Source organism: Monodon monoceros, unplaced genomic scaffold, assembly GCF_005190385.1.
Source record: "Monodon monoceros isolate NGI ecotype Baffin Bay Population unplaced genomic scaffold, NGI_Narwhal_1 Super_Scaffold_11, whole genome shotgun sequence".
Lineage (NCBI taxonomy): Eukaryota > Metazoa > Chordata > Mammalia > Artiodactyla > Monodontidae > Monodon > Monodon monoceros.
This window is the reverse complement of record NW_021703767.1, coordinates 47,180,985-47,199,486: the sequence shown is the minus strand read 5'-3', so window position 1 is coordinate 47,199,486 and position 18,502 is coordinate 47,180,985. Positions and strand designations below refer to the sequence as shown.

At 41.0% G+C, this 18,502-nt stretch overlaps 1 protein-coding gene across 1 annotated transcript; it reads right to left on the bottom strand.

The window, feature by feature from the left end:
- Positions 1-5,439: 5,439 nt before the first annotated feature.
- On the bottom strand, positions 5,440-11,253 carry COL8A1 (collagen type VIII alpha 1 chain). Its single transcript, XM_029214597.1, has 2 exons — positions 10,926-11,253; positions 5,440-8,063 (listed from the first exon to the last, which is right to left on the bottom strand). The coding sequence occupies exons 1-2, from the start codon at positions 11,251-11,253 to the stop codon at positions 6,154-6,156; spliced, it is 2,238 nt and encodes a 745-aa protein (XP_029070430.1). The 3' UTR covers positions 5,440-6,153.
- Between the last annotated feature and the right edge of the window lie 7,249 nt (positions 11,254-18,502).

The window sequence follows — 18,502 nt, the reverse complement described above, 5'->3', positions numbered from 1 at the left end:
TTAGGTCTTGGTGGTTTTAACAAAGCATGTGAATTGTAGGTCTCCACAGGAATCATAAACTTTAATTTAGAAGTGCTTTTGAATCTAATAAAAATCTATTTTTACTTGCATTAAGATAGCAAAGGAAAAAAACCTCTAGAAAGGTTCTGGATGCCTCAAAGGAAAATTCAGTTAGATGGTTCTGTGTTTCAGTAACACACATGAGAAACTTCTGAATAATTTGTTAAAATGGGATGATGTGCCCCACTTTTTAAATTGAAAGTCCAATGCACTTATCTCCAGGAATTAGCAAAAAATATTTTTCTAATAATAAAAATCATTAACATCTATTTGACATCATAAAGAATAACATATTTGAGCATAAAGTTGATCCTGATACAAATATTGGTTTTGAAAATGAAAGCATCAGAAATTCTGTGTAACTCTTTGCTAGAAGAAAGATAACCCTAAGGCTACTCCATAGATATTTTTCTTTTTCATGATATGGAATGAGCATGATATTTTCATTTTAGAGTCACAAGGACCATTAAGGAGAAAAACTTTTTTGAAATTTAGGAAAACATGATTGATTTACACTTTTTATTGGCTCTGCGTATTTGGAGTTCACTGTAATTCCATGTGGATTGGGATGCCATTTCCCTTTGCTATATCTGTGATGAAAGGATCTGTTAAATAAATTCCTGGAGCAAGTAAGGGAGGAGATTTTAAAGCACTCTAATCATTTTTGTCTGCAAATGGTGCCACTGACTTTGAGTGCCTTTCCTCTCCTTATTACAATAGGCCACCAGGTCTCTCTCCAGGCTCATGGCTTTACCCTCATCTGCCTAGCAAATGCGCGTCTGGTGCACAGGCAGATCCCACAAGTCTATGTATAAACCAAGCGTCTCTTCTTTCCCTGCCTGGAGCAGGCTCCACTGGAGGACTGCCTATTTCTATCAGTGGCACCGACCCTGTTTTCCAAGCGTATCAGTGAGGAAACCGCCTTCAAGTCAAGCTTCCTTCTCCCTCATAAGGGCATCCTGGGATTGTCTCCAGGGTCAGTTATCTTTCAACTGTCTCTTCAGTTTTCAGTTCTTCATTCCGTTTCCTAGCCCTTGAGATAGCTCCATTGTTATGCAGTCCTTAAACCCTAACACCTGACCTGACATGTGACTCTCACTCTTTAGACTTGGTTAGGCTCCCTGAACCATCAACCCATCACCCCATTCCTGGATTAAAGCTGTTCTGATCTCCTCATTGGTTTTGCTACTTGTATCATACATTCTCCATAGAATCATCAAAGTAACTTTTCTAAAATACTTATGTTCATACCATTTTCCTGTTTAAGGACCTACAATGTCTTCTTATTGCATATTAGATAAAATATAAATGTATCTTCCCTGTATGTAAAGCCCTACGTCACTTGATCCTTCTTTGGTTATTAAATGTTTCCTTTACTAGTTTTTGAGTAGTTCTTCTGAACCAGTCAGGTCATTTCCCTTATCTCTGCCCACCCCACTCCACCCCCGCCGCCCCTTCTGACTCTCTCTCTCTCTCTTATACACACACACACACACACACACACACACACACACTGCCCTATGCTCCATTCATCCAAATTCTGTCAAATTAAAGATGATTTCTTTAAAAGTCGTCCTCTCCAAAAAACTACCTGAGATTAGCTTTTATCCCACAGTAGACTTCTAAATAATCTTGGGACATATAATCTTCTGTATAATCTTGGAATCCCAGAGCTGGATTCAGTCACACCTCACATCGAGTTTAGCACTAGCTCCCACAGCAACCCTGCGAGATTCATTCTTCCCTCCACCCTGGAGCTGGACCAGCGCTCTGTGATGAGCTGTGGATGCAAAGATGAAACAGGTGCCTGCTCTCAAGAGGCTTACACTCTATCAATAGGGGAGACAGACAAACAGTTCAGTTATAAAGCAGGAAAAGTAAAGGGACAGAAGATTGTACAAGGCAGGGTAGTGACTAAATCTGAGCAGTAGGGAAGGAGAGGTGATGCTTGTGCTGTGTCCTGAGGGGTGAGGAGGGATTATTGAGCAGGTAGGTCAGAGAAGGCATTCCCAGGAAGGGAGCAGCATAGAATGTCCTTTCTCTTTCTGAACTTTGCTAGCACGTATGCATCCAGTTGGCTTCATGCCACCCTTGTTTGTGTATCACCTGGAAGTCAACTTGTTTAACAAACATCTTGATGTCCTCTAAACAAAAGATACTTTTAAAAAGAATGGTCATGTTTTCTATTGCTTATGTGCCCCTCACATTGCCTAGTAATATCAGGTGCAAAGTAGGGGCTACTTTTTGTTTTGTTTTAATGTAAAGGGATACTATAGACCTATTGTAATGATGGATTTGCCTTGCTTGTCCGGCATTCTAAATTCCAACCATTTATTATTCCTCCTTGCCTCTGTCACTTGTATCTATCCTTCCATTTACTTTTGTGACCAACACTGTGTGCACATGAGATGACTGGTCCATGTTATGGAAGAGCCTTTGGCTGTGGAATGAAATAGAACTAGTTGGGCTATGTGGGAATGGAAGCTATGGCCTTGAATTTCCAGATTGATGCATTTAAACAAGTGAGTTAACCAGCCACAGACTGGTGCTACATAGTTGCTTGTTGAATGATTTGAGTAATCCCTTTATGATAGTCTAGACGTGATAAACTGTGATCATTCTGAGCTTGATAAGTCATCACAAAAGAATTCTTTCCTTATCAGTGATGCTTATTAAGACCCTTAGGTTGTTGAAACAGGTCTGTTTCTGCTCTGAAGCTCCACTCATCACTATCTCCCCTCAAAAATTTTGGCTCTGGTGTGGCAAACTGTAACAGAATTGAGTACATGAAGATTAGTTTTTTTGTGGGAGAAAAGAGATTTGTGGCAGTTTATCCTTTTAGGTTGGATGTGACAGATGCAGCAGCTAATTGTTCCCTAATATCTGTTCTCCTTCTGTATTAATAGAACCTCTGATTTTTAGCTGGACATGTGCTTGCCTGCAGTAAATATTCCATTTCCCACACTCCCTTGCAGCTGGTTGTGCCAGTGTGACTAAATTCAGAGCATGGTATGTGGGTGGGTGATCTAAGCAACCACTAGGTTGAGTTCTTTAAGAAGGAAGCATGCTCTCCCCTTCCTGATTTTTCTTCCTTCCCACTGACTGGAATGTGCCTGTGGTGGTTAGCTCTCCTGGACCCTGGAGATGCGGGCCACGCCCTCTCGGTGGAAGAGCAACAAGATAGAAGGAACCTGGGGCCCTGACTGGGGCTGCCACATGAGCCCCAGCCTGCTTATGCTTGCAGCTGTTATGTCAAAGAGAAAGAATTGTCCCCGTTAAGCTAGGATTATGTTAGGTCTCTGTGTCAGCAGCTAATTAACACGTTGGGAGATAAACAGTTACGAAGTTCAAACAGTGTCAGCTGAGTGATATGAACAAGATGAGAAACATACTTTTAAAGGTATTTAATAAGACTTTTTTTTCAAATCAGTACAAAAATTTAAATACAAAAATGATTTGCTATTGACATGTCTCAAATCTATCATGGAAACTCAAAGTTACCAGTCTGTTCACCATTCATGGTATTCTGTAAAATATTTGAGAACAGTCACCCACTACAGACATTCTTTTCCCCTGTGGGATGTCATCCTGCATTAAAACTCTGTATTTAAATAACAATATTGTCAGTTTGGTCCATTTCACGTGGAAAAGTTCTAGTTAGTTTTGAATTAAATACGGATTGTAGCACTATCCCTAGACTTTAGAACATGTGGTTGTTTCATCTGCTTTTATACTAAATGTGTTAACATGATGTGCAACATTCAAAAGGGAAACAAAGATATATAGATAATTATTTAAAACTCTTTTTAAATTAAATGGAGTAATTCATTTAGCTCTGAGATTAGCACCATTGTAGAATATACAGTATCTGGCATAGATTTTTCTCCTCCCCTATCTAAAAGTTAGAAGCATATGCCTGATAATACACACATGCACGCATGCACGCGCACACACACGCACACACACATGCAATTGAGTAACAACCAATAAATAAGTTGGAAGGTATTTGAAAAGTGAAATTTGGTTTTGACCAAAGAGCTACTTTCTCTCTTGGTGGAAATAAAAAGCCCATACATGTACAGATAAATACAGTTTTATAAATCAGCTGATCTGACTTGCCTCCAAGCCATTTCAATGCAGCTTTTCAGCAGACAGAGCCCAGTGGATCCATGTGGCTCTCATAGCCATCGGCCCAAAACCAGCATCCTCAAGACCAACCCAAAGGATATTTGGCCACATAAATGCTGTCTGCTTTGAAAATGAAGGTTGGGTGGGATATGTTTTTGATGGGAAAAGTTTGTCATATAATTAGCCGTGAGTAAGAAACCACGTGGTAATGAACTCATTTCTCTTTTTAAGAAATTGAGAAGAAATGGTGCTTGTATACCATATAGGGAAAAGACAGATATTAGGCTGAGGAGAATATTCTTGATGGTTAAAATGATTCAGATTTGACATAGACACGATTCCATGTGTGTTTATACCGTATTTATTTGTGTATCTTCCCATCTGTACCTATCCCCTCATTTCAGCACTCTTAACTCTGAGGAGTAGATACAAGACTCCACCACCATAGCCCCACATTATTCCCTCCAGTGGCTTATAGTGTCAGCAGCAGACTCATAGCCAACTTGAAATGCTTTGTCTGTGTTTCGAGACCAGATTTGAATGTGCAATGCAATTAGTATGTACCTAAATGAAAACCTGGAAAAAAATTTACTTTTCTCTTTAAATTTGTATTGACTCCTGTACTTGTGGGGTGACATAAAAAGCATGGGCTGTCATTGCCCTCTGACATTCCAGGTGGCTCTTCCACAGGTTGCTTCCTGCATTTTTAGTACCTACAGCAGGAAGTAATACATCTATTTTTTAATTTAAAACTTCAGAAATTATTTTTTCAAAACAATTTATTTTCCTATGTAATTCTGAAACTCCCCCCCTCTTTCCCCAATCAAAGGACGGCTTGGATTTAGGAAATTCACTTTGGAACTTCAGATGACACACCGATTTGTATGTGTACTACACAGGGAAATTTCTTTGAAATTCAGTAGCTACTAAAAAGTACTGATATCCCCTTTGTGGGTGAAACCTCGTTGTAGTCATTTGTGTGTGTAGGCGAAGGAGGGGGATTATTATACGCATGTAAACACAATTAATAACTGCTATTTATAATGAACATTCCGCAAAACTGGAAAGTTATGAGGGGAGAGGGTTACTTTTTTTCTTATGACTTCCAAGTGTTTATATTAGTTGGGTCATAATGGAAATTACATGGAGACAACAAGAAAGAAAAAAAAAATCACAGGAAAAAAAAAAAACAAGCAAAAAGAACCCGTGAGGAATAAATGAGTTACTTCCTACTCATGTCTCCCAGCTGGTTTGTTAGCTCCCTACGGGGCACTGTCTTAGGCCCCACAGAAGTGTCTCATCCAGTGCTAGGCACACAGAAGGCACGAGTAAATACACTACAGTTGTTCTTCTAGGGACACTAGACACACAATTCTGAGTAGAACTCTTGTTGTGAAAGACACAGCCTCCGACAGGGGAGAAACATCCCTTGGAGTAAAGCTCTACCCTGGTTCTCTGTCCACGCCTCACTGGGGAAAAGCACTGCAGAGCTCTCCCACATCCCATGGCAAAGTATCTGCACAAATACAGAGGAAATTATGCAAGTAAATACGGTATGTAATTGTTATCATTGACATTTCTTTAAGCCATATTTATAAATATTTTAAAGTAAACAGTATGAGCGAGTGACTTTCATTAGCTATGCTCTTTCATACTGAAATGCTTTGATCTGAATAAGCAGGTTATCATGGAAGCACATAACATAAACAGCTAATACGATTCCAGTGGGTACAACACAAGTGTCAGTACTTGATACATAAATCTATCCCATCATTTTCAATCACAAGCTGCTGTGCAGAGCACTAAACATGCATCTTAGTTTTTATTTGTACACGATGGTTCAGACTTTCACTTAAATATAACTTTCCAACTATATAAATGTTTTGAAGCAATTATGTTTCCCATTTGGATTTTTTGGTGCATCCTTTTCTTTTCTTCTATTAAATTTCTCTCTGTTTTTCTTTCTTACATGGGATACAATAAATACCCTGAAAAAGAGGAATGGACATACTGCCCGGCATACAGTCCCGCAGCCTGTTCAGAGGGCATCTGGAGGAACACCCGGTCTCCGGGCCGGAGCAGCAGCACCGCGCTCCCGGACGCCTGGTCCAGGAAGCCCTTCTTGTACTCGTCATACGTGTACATCATGGGCTCGTTGTTCTTGAACAGAGCAACCCACACGTTGCCCCCCTTGCAGTGAACGTGGTATGCAAAGTAGTAGACCCCAGGGACCTCACAGGTGAAGATGCCCGTCTGCGGGTTGTAGTTCTGTCTGCCGTTATAGAGCAGTTTGTCAAACTTCACTGGGGCCCCCACAGGTGGGAAAGGCGCAGTCAGCTCAGCGGTAAATGCAGGCATCTCGTAGGCTGGCCCTCCGTTCTTGCCTTTCTTAGCCCCATAGGCGTGGGGGGGTTTCACTCCGTCAATTCCCAGCCCCATATCGGGTAGATACTCTCCATGGGGTGGTGGTGTCGGGGGCATCACAGCTGGGAGTCCCGGGGGCCCTGGAGGGCCTGGGGGCCCTGGAAGGCCAGGCTGGCCTTGGGGACCAAGGGCACCAGGCTTCCCTGGGGCGCCATGAAGTCCTGCTACTCCGGGCTTCCCTACTCCAGGGAACCCAGGTGGCCCTGGGAGACCCGGTTCCCCTTTGGGGCCAGGAATTCCAGGCGGTCCAATGGGGCCACTCGGGCCTGCAATCCCTGGGATACCTGGGGGGCCCTGTAAGCCCTGTTCCCCTGGGATTCCTGGCTCTCCCTTCTGTCCAAGCAGCCCTGGGGCACCAGGGAGCCCTGGCAAACCTTTATACCCAGCTTCCCCCTTGGGCCCTATGGGACCTGGCAAACCCCTCATGCCGGGGGGCCCAGCTTCACCAAGGAAACCTGGCTTTCCTGGGAAGCCTTGAAGCCCTGGCTCACCCTTGGGACCTAGTGGCCCCTGTGGTCCCACAGCCCCACCTTCTCCTTTGGGTCCGGGGAAACCGATAGCCCCTGGAGGGCCCATGGGACCTGGGATTCCAGGCAGGCCTGGCTCTCCTGGTGGGCCCCCCAATCCAGGGGCACCTGCTGGTCCTCTCTCCCCTCTTGGTCCCAGAGCCCCAGGAAGACCCGCTATGCCCCTGTCGCCTTTGGGGCCTGGGAAGCCGGGTTTCCCGATCCCTGGAGGGCCTGGGGGTCCTGGCAGTCCTGGCAGTCCTTGTTCCCCTTTGCCACCTGGAAATCCTGGCTGCCCAGGGATCCCATCCTGGCCTGGTTTTCCAATTCCAGGCATCCCAGGAGGTCCTTGAAACCCTGGGACCCCTATAGGGCCTTGTGGCCCAGGTTCGCCTGGAGGGCCTGGCTTTCCCAGGGGGCCCTGGGGCCCAGGGAAGCCTGTCACTCCTGGTTTGCCCACTCCTGGAAGTCCGACAGGGCCGGGAGGGCCATGCATCCCTGGAGGACCCTTCAGGCCTGGCAGACCTGGCATCCCGAAGCCCTTCTCTCCTTTAGGACCCTGAAGGCCTGGAGGTCCTGGTGGTCCTTTGGGTCCTCGCTCACCTTTGGCACCTGGTTGCCCTGGTAACCCTGGCCCACCTGGCTTCCCAATGCCAGGAAGTCCGTGAGGCCCTGGAGGTCCTTGGGGTCCTGGGATCCCCATGGGTCCGATCTCCCCTTTGGGTCCAATTTCACCTTTGGCCCCGGGCATTCCCATGGCTCCTGGCTTTCCTGGCATTCCAGGCATACCTGGCTTTCCAATTCCTGGATATCCCTGTGGCCCTGGTTTTCCTTTGATTCCAGGTATCCCTTGACCTGGTAAGCCAGGGGGCCCAGGTGGTCCTCTTGGGCCAGGCTCTCCACGGGGACCTTGCTCCCCCCGTAAACTGGCTAATGGTATTTCTGCTGGGAGAGGGGGGAGAGAGAGAGAAGGAGGGAGGGAGGGAGGGAGGGAGAGTGAGAGAGTGAGAGAGAGAGAGAGAGAGAGAGAGAGAGAGAGATTAATATTGATCATCCCTCACTTTGATCATTATTTACTTCTGACACATTTGCCTATTACTTATCAAGAGGAAAGACTAGGAATAATGTGCTCGTGTTCCAGGACTGTATTATCAGTACTTAATGGACAATCAGGCTGATAATTTCTTTGTCATATTTGAGATACTGTTCTGGGAACTGATATCTGTGGCTGCTTTTATCAGCATTAGTTAAGTAAAACAGCTAAAAAGTAATGAAGAAACATTCTTCCTAGTACAAACTTGGAGACATTATGGTGTATTCACTATAAAGAGTTCAAAGAAGGACAAAGAAAAATCAAAGTTGCCTATAAGCCCACTACTCAGAGATAATCGCTTGACATTTATCTGTATTTCCATCTCATGTGTTCTATATATATGTACATATGTATGTATATATATGTGTGTGTGTGTGTGTGTGTTAATGTGTGTGTGTATTTCAAACAATGTTGGAGTCATTTTTATTTTTTCCCTATTTAATGTTATACTCTATTTTTCTTTGTCCTTGAATTTTAAATATAATATATGGAAAAATAATATTTCCTCTTGTGCTGAAATATACTATGATGTAGAGGATGACCGTCATTATCATGTAGACTCAGGGAAGAATAGAAGCATTTTATTTTTATTTTGTATGTGGTTTAATAACATCTTAAAATCTGTCCTCTAAAGTCAAATCGATGTGTTTAATTTCTTTAATATGCTGTAGGATTTCCTAAGCCTCAAATATTAATTCTTCAATTTAATAAGTTACTTCTCACTTGCAAATTTGGTTTTTAAACAGGAGTAGTGAATAAGGTATTTTAGGATGATAAACAGTGCGGAAAAGGAGTTAAACTGGGATTAGCAGGAAGCTCAGCTTCTCTTTCTGGCCTTGAAATGAGATCTTGACTGGGTCACTTAAGCCATCAGCATCCCTGCTTGCCTGTCTGCACAGCAAGAATAATACACCCACACTACAAGATTAGAAAATAGATGTGAAAGGCGTTATGCTTTCTCGAATTGTTATCGAAATACAAAGCACATGTAATTATATTGATTATGCTATGCCTTGCAGAGAAACACAACTCTGGACCTCTCATGCTACTGAGAGTAAGGAATAACATAAAAAAATGAAATTGATGGTCCCAAAGTCGTATATTAACCATTAGTTGCATCTTAATCCTGACCATTGTATTTTTCACTGAGCTACTGTCAGGGAACAAAATAGAACCACAGAACTCATGTATTTTCCAAATTCCTCAGTTGCAATCTGGTACCCATCTGAATAAGTACAGGAAGTTTCAAAATCCAGGCAGGCCATTCAAGAAAGGAAGGAAAACAAACGACTGAGATAATCCCCTAAGTGGAATATCAGCTCCTAAAGGGAAGAAAACTGGAAATACTTCTTTTATGCTAATAGGATTACTACTGTACAATTAGGGTGTGCTCTTGCTAAGCAGGAACTGTGTAGCTCCTTTGTCAAGAGAGCATCTGGGGCAGGGTCACATCACATTCATCAGGAATCCCTAATGTCTAGCACGTGCCTGGAGTATATTCTGTTCTTCCTTAGGTTTTGTTGAATGACCAACTGCAGCAACTCAAAGTTTTTATGGTACTTCATTTATTTAGTACTTACCTTATGTCATAGACTCTCTCAATAATCCTACTTTACAAATGAAGAAAAGTAGTTTCAAAGAGGTTAAATGACTAGGTTTCTCTCCTTTCTGGCCTCTAGGCACTCAGGCCTATTAGTACCAAATCCAGTAGTTCCCCAGAAGCAGAGCTTCCTGCTTTTGCAGGGACCAGTGGGAATGGCCTCCACCGCCTCAAAGGGAATTACTACTCTGATTGCAATTCCTTTCCTGCAAGTGCTAGGTTTCCTACGTTTCTTATAAACCAACTGAGTTTATAAGAAAATGTCTCTCGGGAATTCCCTGGTGGCCCAGTGGTTAAAACTCTGTGTTCTCACTGCCAAGGGTCCGGGTTCAATCCCTGGTCGGGGAGCTAAGATTCCACAAGCCACACGGTGTGGCCAAAAAAAAAAAGGAGACTTAAAAAAATTTTAAAAAAAGAAAATGTCTCTCACAGTGATAGGCATTTTGCTGGTGTTGAATAACTAATGAATATGCCTAGAAAGTAATGGAGAGATTTTCAGGTATCATCATCTCTAGGTAGGTATATAGTCTGTACTCTTTGGGCTCCTTCTGTAGATTTATTGATTGACATATGTAACAACTTAATTAGAGCACTCTTAAAAACACATTTATCTGGCACCTAGTTTACAAAGTGCTTTCATATGATTTTTTTAACACAGCAGGTTCTTATAACATTGCTCTCCTAGTTCTGAAGACTGACATCACTTCTTTTTTCTTTTTTTCCACTTTAATGAAGACTGACATCACTTCTTTTTTCTTTTTTTCCACTGCTATATCCCTTAGCATTTTGGCTTAGAGCCTGACACAAAAAGAGATGCTCATTAGTTGCTGTATGTTTGAATAAAGAAATAATGAGTAAGGGACTAAACTTATTTGTTATGAAGTATGCTTTTTGTCATTTGATGCTGTTGAAATAAGAAAGCACAACATACAATAATTTTGTCTTTCTTCAAGACCTGAACTTTTCAAGGATAGGGTTTAGGACACAGGCAGTTAATGAATGTCAGTCACACATGCTAAAAGAAACATGTCTAAAATTTAGCTCTCCCCACCCACAGCGTATTGTTTAGGGTTTTGGAAAGCTGCTGTCTTACAGAAGAACCGAAGTATGTTACCTTTGCCTTTCTTGGGTGCTGCTTCCTTGCCCATTCTTGGTGCCGGCTGAATTTCCTTCATATATTGGGGTAGATGTGGATACTCTTTGCCATACTGCATGTGGGGCAGCTCCTTGCCCATGTGAAGGCCATCTTTACCCAAAGGCATGTGAGGTACTTGCTGGCCCAGGGGCTGGTATTGCGGAATTTGTGGTGGAATCTGAGGAGGAATTTGAGGTGGCAGCGGCTTGATGCCATAGTAGGCACCAGCTTGGATGAGCCGGACGGAACCCAGGGAAATGGTAAGCAGTACTCCCAGCAGCTGCAGAAGGGCAGGTGGACCAGCCATCACCTGTGGAGGAAGGTACGCACCAACATGGTGAAAATCAGCAGGCCAGGTGACCGGAGTTTACTTAGGGAAAGAAGGGAGAAAAAAAGAAAAGGAATCATGGTCTTTATTAGCAGAACTTCATGAGTAGAAGACAAATGGAAGGGAAGGTGTCACCTTTCAATAGAAAACAAACAGACAAAACCCAGGAAAGTGTAGGATCTATCAAATGAAGGCAGCTGGTGGGATTGTAAGCTATGGGAGGACTGCTGGTTGTCCCTGAACATGAGCTCTGCCCTCTTCCATAGTATTGGCACCCCTGACTTTCAGCTGGAATAGAGCAAGGCTAGAATGACGGCATTTCATTTAGAAGTGGCCACGTGACAAAGTTCTGGTCTGTTGCGTGTAGTTGTAATGGGTGCAACTTCCAAGAATGCTCCTTAAGGGGAGTGAGCATGTTCTTCCTTTTGCTTCTTCCCACTGGCTGGAATGTGGATATATATTACCCAGAAACAGGCCAGACACCATGAACCATGGAGTGAAAGCTGTGCATTGAGGATGGTAGAGCAATAAGCTAGAAGAAACCTGAGCCTTGGTTGAACTTGGAGGCGCCATATATTGATATTCATCCTTAAGTTTGGAATTTGTTTACGCAAGAGAGAAAGATTTACCTTCTTTAAGCCATTGTTATTTTGGGTGCCATACATTTTCACTGAACTTAATCCTAACAGATAGAATAGATTCTCCAAAATGAAGCAAACTTAGTGGCAAGTCATAACTTTGTTAGTAAGTGCTGAAATTCTATATTCTATTGTAAATGGAAACAGTTAATAATTTATAGGCTTTATGCCAGGGGCAGTAGTTTTTCATATGTCAGATGTCCTTTGGCTGCTTTGGTGTGGTCATAAACGTATAAAGGTTAAAGAGCAAACAAGAACAACAATAAAAACCGAAGATACCTTCTGAATTGGAAAGAAGGTACTTCATGTGACAGCCCCAAAATGTCATTAAAAAAAATCACCATCATAATTATGTACATACAGGGATACCATTTCTTTCTTCTAATTATGTACTATGAAGTCATTTGTTCAGAATTAGGTTAATTGGACCTGGAGATCATTAAAGTTTATCTTTGTACTATTATGAAGAAAGGAGTTTACAAAGCAAATTTGTTGTGTAAATAAGATAGAGATGTTTACTCGAAAGAATAAGCTGTTTTTAAGCCTTTTAATAGCACCCTTTGCAAATTAGTAATTAGTAGAATAAGTATAAATGAGGTTTATCTGTTTATAAAAAACAGCTCGAGATGGGTGTTTGGAAACGCGCAGGGTTGAAGAACCAACATCCCAGGGAACTGCAGTTTTCACAAATTCCCGCTAGAGGGCAAGTGTGGTACACATTGACGTCTGCTCAGTTACCCGGAGGTCCTAAAACTACACATAAGGCTTTGCTCCCACATCTTATAGAGGGACTTAACGAAAATCTGAATCCTAAATGGAGTGTCATCATAATGCTGAGAGATGGGACGTGGCGGGGTGGGGGGAGGGGGGGAATTGGGGGGATGGAGAAAGAAGTGGCAAGTTTCTCACAATTTTTAATGTAAATGTCTTCTGGAAAACTTTGAGTAAACTTGAGTAAATAATTTAATACAGTAACTAACTGAGTAAATAATTTAAGTTCCATTCTCCTAAGAGTTTGTTTTCTTTGCTTCTGCCTTACTTAATTCTGGATCATAGTTTTCCACTTCTTAGAAAATGTGGGTTGACTTTGCAACATCGTATTCAAGAGTAATGCCAAGAGTATGAACAGGCTACAGAAGAATTGGTTAATAAAAAGCACCTAAGAAAATATTTAGTAAAAATCTCCACCATGAAATTCACTGCATTACAATTTTTCTAAATATACTAACTAATCATTTTTCCCCCTTTGGGGTGAAAATGAAGAAACATCTGTCAGCAAAATGATTTATACAACTTTCTCTATTTCATAAGTCAGAGTAGTCTTCGAGAACTATTTGTTTCAAGTGTACTCTAAATGGGAGAAGATAGAAAGCTGTTATTTTATGTCCTTATATGAATGATTAATTGTTATAAACCATTTGGAAAGAGCCACAAAATTAATATTGATTTATACTCAATAGTCAACTTTATCTTAAATGGAAAAAGAACATCTGTTGTAAGTACTCAACAGTAGTTTATTGAGTATTTATGAGACACAATGAGAGACCCACCCAGGGATTACAAAGATGACTATAATATGGTCAATAGGCCCTGCCCTCAAGGAGCTTACACTTCTTTGTAGGAGTGACAGATGTGTAAACTATTAATGAGTAGCAAAGGATATGGGGGGGGAGTAAATTTTCCTCTCACTTCTGTTCTTTAGTATCTAAAATCCTTTCCCTTTGAAGTAACAACATTTCCCATTTTCCTTCATATTTTCCCAGAGATATTCTCTGAATATGCACACCCATTTAAGACAAATTCCAGCCTGTTCTCCGCACCACTGTTCCTTACTTTTTTTACTCATAAGACCAGAACTTCATCTTAATTTTGTGTATCTGAACAGATCCCTTCAACTTCTTTTGTTAAAAATAAGACTCAGTTGTTCTCTAAACCCCATCTGACTCTAACATTCAATGTCTAAGGCAGTCACAAGAGAGCTGATAGTGGTAATATCTGGTGATGTGTAGCCTGGGATTTAATTCTATCTTTGGAGGTTAATGAGTTTCACTATTAAACCCTGAACTTGGAGTGATAATAGATAGCATGCTTGGTCCTTCACCCTTCCTTCAATTCAGTGGCTGTGTTGGATTTACTTAATAATCTTCAAACCAGGACAGTCTAATGAAACACTGGAAAATTGGAAGAGGGTGAAATGCTTGGAAGAAGACCAGTTGAATACCAAAGGCCCACTGGGATTCTGCTCTACTACAATTATTTCCTCTCATAGGCTTGGCCTTTCTCTCCTGAAAACTACCTCTTTCAGTCTGCCATCTGCCGTTTCTCTGGATCTTTATTTAAATAAACTTCATTCAGTTTTAGCTTGAATATTTATGTAGGGGCCCTGGTTAGAATTTACCACTTGACTTATCCTTACTCATTTCCCTCTTGTCCCTGAGGATATTTTTGGTGATCAAAGTGGTGTGGAGATTCTCCCCAAATCACTCAAAAGAACATCAGATTTGTGTAACACTGTACAAACACCTGGTGGGAAGAAGGAACCTCAGAATTCCTGCTGGGGAGAAATGGTGGTAGTGGGTTTTCTTGCCTCTTTTTTCTTTTTCTAAGGATGTAGAACACAATAATGCTGTGAGTTCTGTTTAATGTGTTCTTGGGTTTCTATTTGATAACCGACCGTTATGTGGTGTGTGTGTGCTTGAGTACATGTGAACATAAACATACATACTGTGTGTGAACACTGGATCTTTGCCAGCCAGGCTAGCTTAGTGATGGGTGTCATGTCATACAGGAAGTGCATTGTAGAAGAAACCAAAAGGCAGGAGTTGAGTTGTAGCTCTGCCATTCTCTGTGTTTATGACTTCCTGCAAGTCCCTTATCTTCACTGAGCTTCAGTTTCCTTGCTTATAAAACAGAAATTATAATCTCTGACTCTCCCACAGTGCTGTTCAAGGGCACAAATGATACTATGAATTCTTTGTAAGCCGAAAAGCACTCCTCACGTTTGTTATTATTAATGGAGTGTGACCAAAAAGACAAATCAAAACCAACTGAAATGTCAAAGACTTTCAAAAAAGGATACTAGCCAAAGTAAATGTGAGGTTAACTGCAATAATGATAAACCTAACATGAATAAAACAATAATGGCCATTAAAATGTACTTGTTAAAAATGGCAAGAAAGAACAGCTGAACCAAGGCAGTTATTCATTCTGGGGTCAGGGTCGCCAGTCCTAGTCATTTTTTGAACAGCCCTAAATGGTTCCCTATATTTGGGCAGGGCTGCAGAGAGTTTCAGTTTCCTCATGTGATCTGTAATGTATATAACAGAGTAATGTGATATATATTATTTTAGACGCTCCTCAGCATTTTATTTGTATGTTGATCCTCATGAGATTTTGGCTTACTGTCTGAAAGAATGTTTAAGTATTTAAACCTTCAATCCTTGCCCTAAATCCAACTTTCCCTTTCATATGGGACAGCTTTCCCTTTCCCTTTCCCAGCATGTCTGTATTTGGGTATGTGTGTGCATGTGTGTCCATGTTGTATGCGGTGTGGACAAGCCTCTCTCATCTGCTGCCGGGTGGCCCTCCTCTGTGCCCCCTACTTGCCCCCTCACACAGAGTTTGTAGTTTCTCAAGGCTTCAGATTCACCACACCTAAAACACGGGAAAGTCACACAGTATCCTACTCCTCCAATATTTACCAGAATTGTTTTCTTGGCTTTTCCATGCCTCTCAAAGAAAATTCTCTCCTGATTGATTGCTTTTCTCAGGGAAATTCATTCGCTAGATACAGATATTTATGGTATACCTACTAAGTGTTACAAACTGTTCTGGGGATTAGAGAAAGAGAGGTGAATTAGAGAGGTAAGTCCCTGATCTCATTGAACTCACATTCTAGTGTGGGAAGACATGTAATTAACAAGTTAAAAATAAATTTTGTAATCTCAGATTTAAGTGCTGTGAAGAAAATAAAGCAGGGGAAAGGGCTTGAAAATGGCTTGGGGTGGTAGATGCTGTTTTGGAAGGATGGTGGGGGAAGACCTCTCTGAGGAAGTAAATTTTGGTTAGAGGTGCGAAGGTTGAAAGGTTTATTTATCTCTCTTAAGACACAACACTGGAAAAAAGAAAGAGTCTTATTAATGATAACGGTAGCTGTATGTGCCATTCATTAATGTAAACCCCTGTTTCAAGACTCTGTTCCTCATCTATGTCAGTCCTCATTTTGACCTCTTTTTTCATGGTATTCTTTTTTTTCTGGAGGATTCTTATTCTTTTTAAACCCCTCTCCATATTTCAACCCTACTGTATTGGTTTGCTGGGGCTGCAATAAAAAAAAGTACCCCACACTGAGTGGCTCAAACAACAGAAATTTATTTCCTCACAATTCTGGAGGCTAGAAGTCCAAGATAAAGGTATTTGTAGACTGTGTTTCTTCTGAGGCCTCTCTCCTTGGCTTGTAGATGGCCATCTACTCCCTGCGTCTTCACATGGTCTTTCCTCTGCATGTCTGTGTCCTAATCTCTTCTTATAAGGACACCAGTCATATTAGATTAGGGCCTACCCTTAATTTCCTCCTTAAAGACGCTATCTCCAAATGCAGTCATTCTGAAGTACGGGGAATTGGGACTCCAACATATGATTTTGGGGGACACAACTCAGCCCATAACACCTACCATTCCTCCAGACCAACTCAATTCCTACCTCTTCTGTAAAGTCTTCCCTACCTACCTCCTCAAACATCATTATTCTGCTAGTACTACTGAAAGTTTAACACAAAGTTAAATATAATTCTAATCAACCTTATGTTTTTTTCCTATTGTTTTTTGTCCATTAGACCTCACCGTAATCGTAGGTTTCCTGAGAACCAGGAAAATGTGTGATATTCTTTTGACTTCCTCAACATTTATTGATGAACCCTTACAGTCAAAACTTGCAGTGTTGATAGGGGCTTTAGAAAATATCAAATTCCGCCTCATTCCCCATTTGGAATCCTTCCTACAACAGTTGTTGACAGAAGGCCTTCATATTTCCTACCTGAATATTAATAATGATGGAAACATTCATAAGGCAACTTACGACCTTCTTGTGCAACTTCTGTTGCTATTTTTATTATCTGAGCAGCTTATAGGGGAGACCCACTTTTTTGATTCATAAATGGCAGTGCACATGTAGGTTACTTTTAATGGGAGGTGGGGAAGTGGGTATTAAGAAATATATCCCCCAACTTGGCTAAGGCAAAAGATAGATGGTCACATGATCTTTTATTGCCATGTAAATAAGCCCACCTTAGGGTAATGGAACTAGGGATATGTAACTTTGTTGCATAATTTATTAGTATTACAGGACATTAACAACTCTATAAACTATGTTGATTAACCCCACTCAGGTTATGGTTTTATTGCCGTTTAGAATGTTAACCAGTTTTGTATCAGACTTAGCATTATCTCAGCATACTTTTTTATCTGCTCATTACAATGAAAAACCCAGATTTTTAACATTATATTTCAAATTGACTTTGTCATCGTTTAAAACTTTGACATGTTCACTTACAAATGAGAATTGTGTTTTTAACATTTTGAGGATTATGATGGGGACACAAACTAAATAAAATCATAAATGTACGGTGTGTTGGATGATATGGAGAAAAACAAAGGAGAGGGTGGGTAAGGATGTTGAGGTGATGCTCTTTGAAACCCACTTTACTGTAGAAACTGAGCCTTCTGCGTTTGGATGGGCTGGCACCTGGGTTTTAAAGGAAGATAGAAACAACTCTAAATAATAGAGGGTATGGAAAGTTGGCCTTCTGGGGGATTCCGGAGGAGATTAAGTGTGATTGCTGCATGGGAAAGAGTCGGAGAAAAGATTTCCAATGGAGGAGCAGTCAAGAAAGGAAAAAGTCTTTTCAATTGAACTTTTTGTGTTTATAATAGGATACATATTGTAAATTCCCTCCTTCATTTCCTCAGAGATGAAGAAACTCTAACTCTTCTGATGATACCTTCAGAAAACCTAATTCTTTGGGGGGAATGGATTTTTTGGGGGTAGGTAGAAGAATGGTTTAGTGCTGTTTTATATTAGCATTGGGCAAAATCAGTGACTGTATTTAGAAAACCAGAACCAGAGGATGGCTAGGGGAGGAAAGGCAATAAACATCAAAGTTATAATAATATTAGCTACATTTTTGAGCACTAACTTTATGCCAGCACCATGAACATACTTTAAATACATATGATTAATCCTTTGTCCACTTACTAGGTCTTTTATTTTTATTTTTTTTAACACTAAACTCTCTCAAATGATATCTCCCCATCCTGTATTTATACAGTTGATTATTTTACTGAAATTCAAGACTGTTACATTCCAAGTTAGAAATTTTAAATTCTTATTTGAAAAGACAAACATCATACAATATCACTTATTTGTAGAATCTAAAAACTGATACAAATAAGCTTATTTACAAAACAGAAATAGACTCACAGACATAGAAATCAAACTTATGGCTACCAAAGGGGAAAGGGGAGGAGGGGATAAATTAGGAGTTTGGGATTAAAATATACATACTACTATACATAAAATAGATAACCAACAAG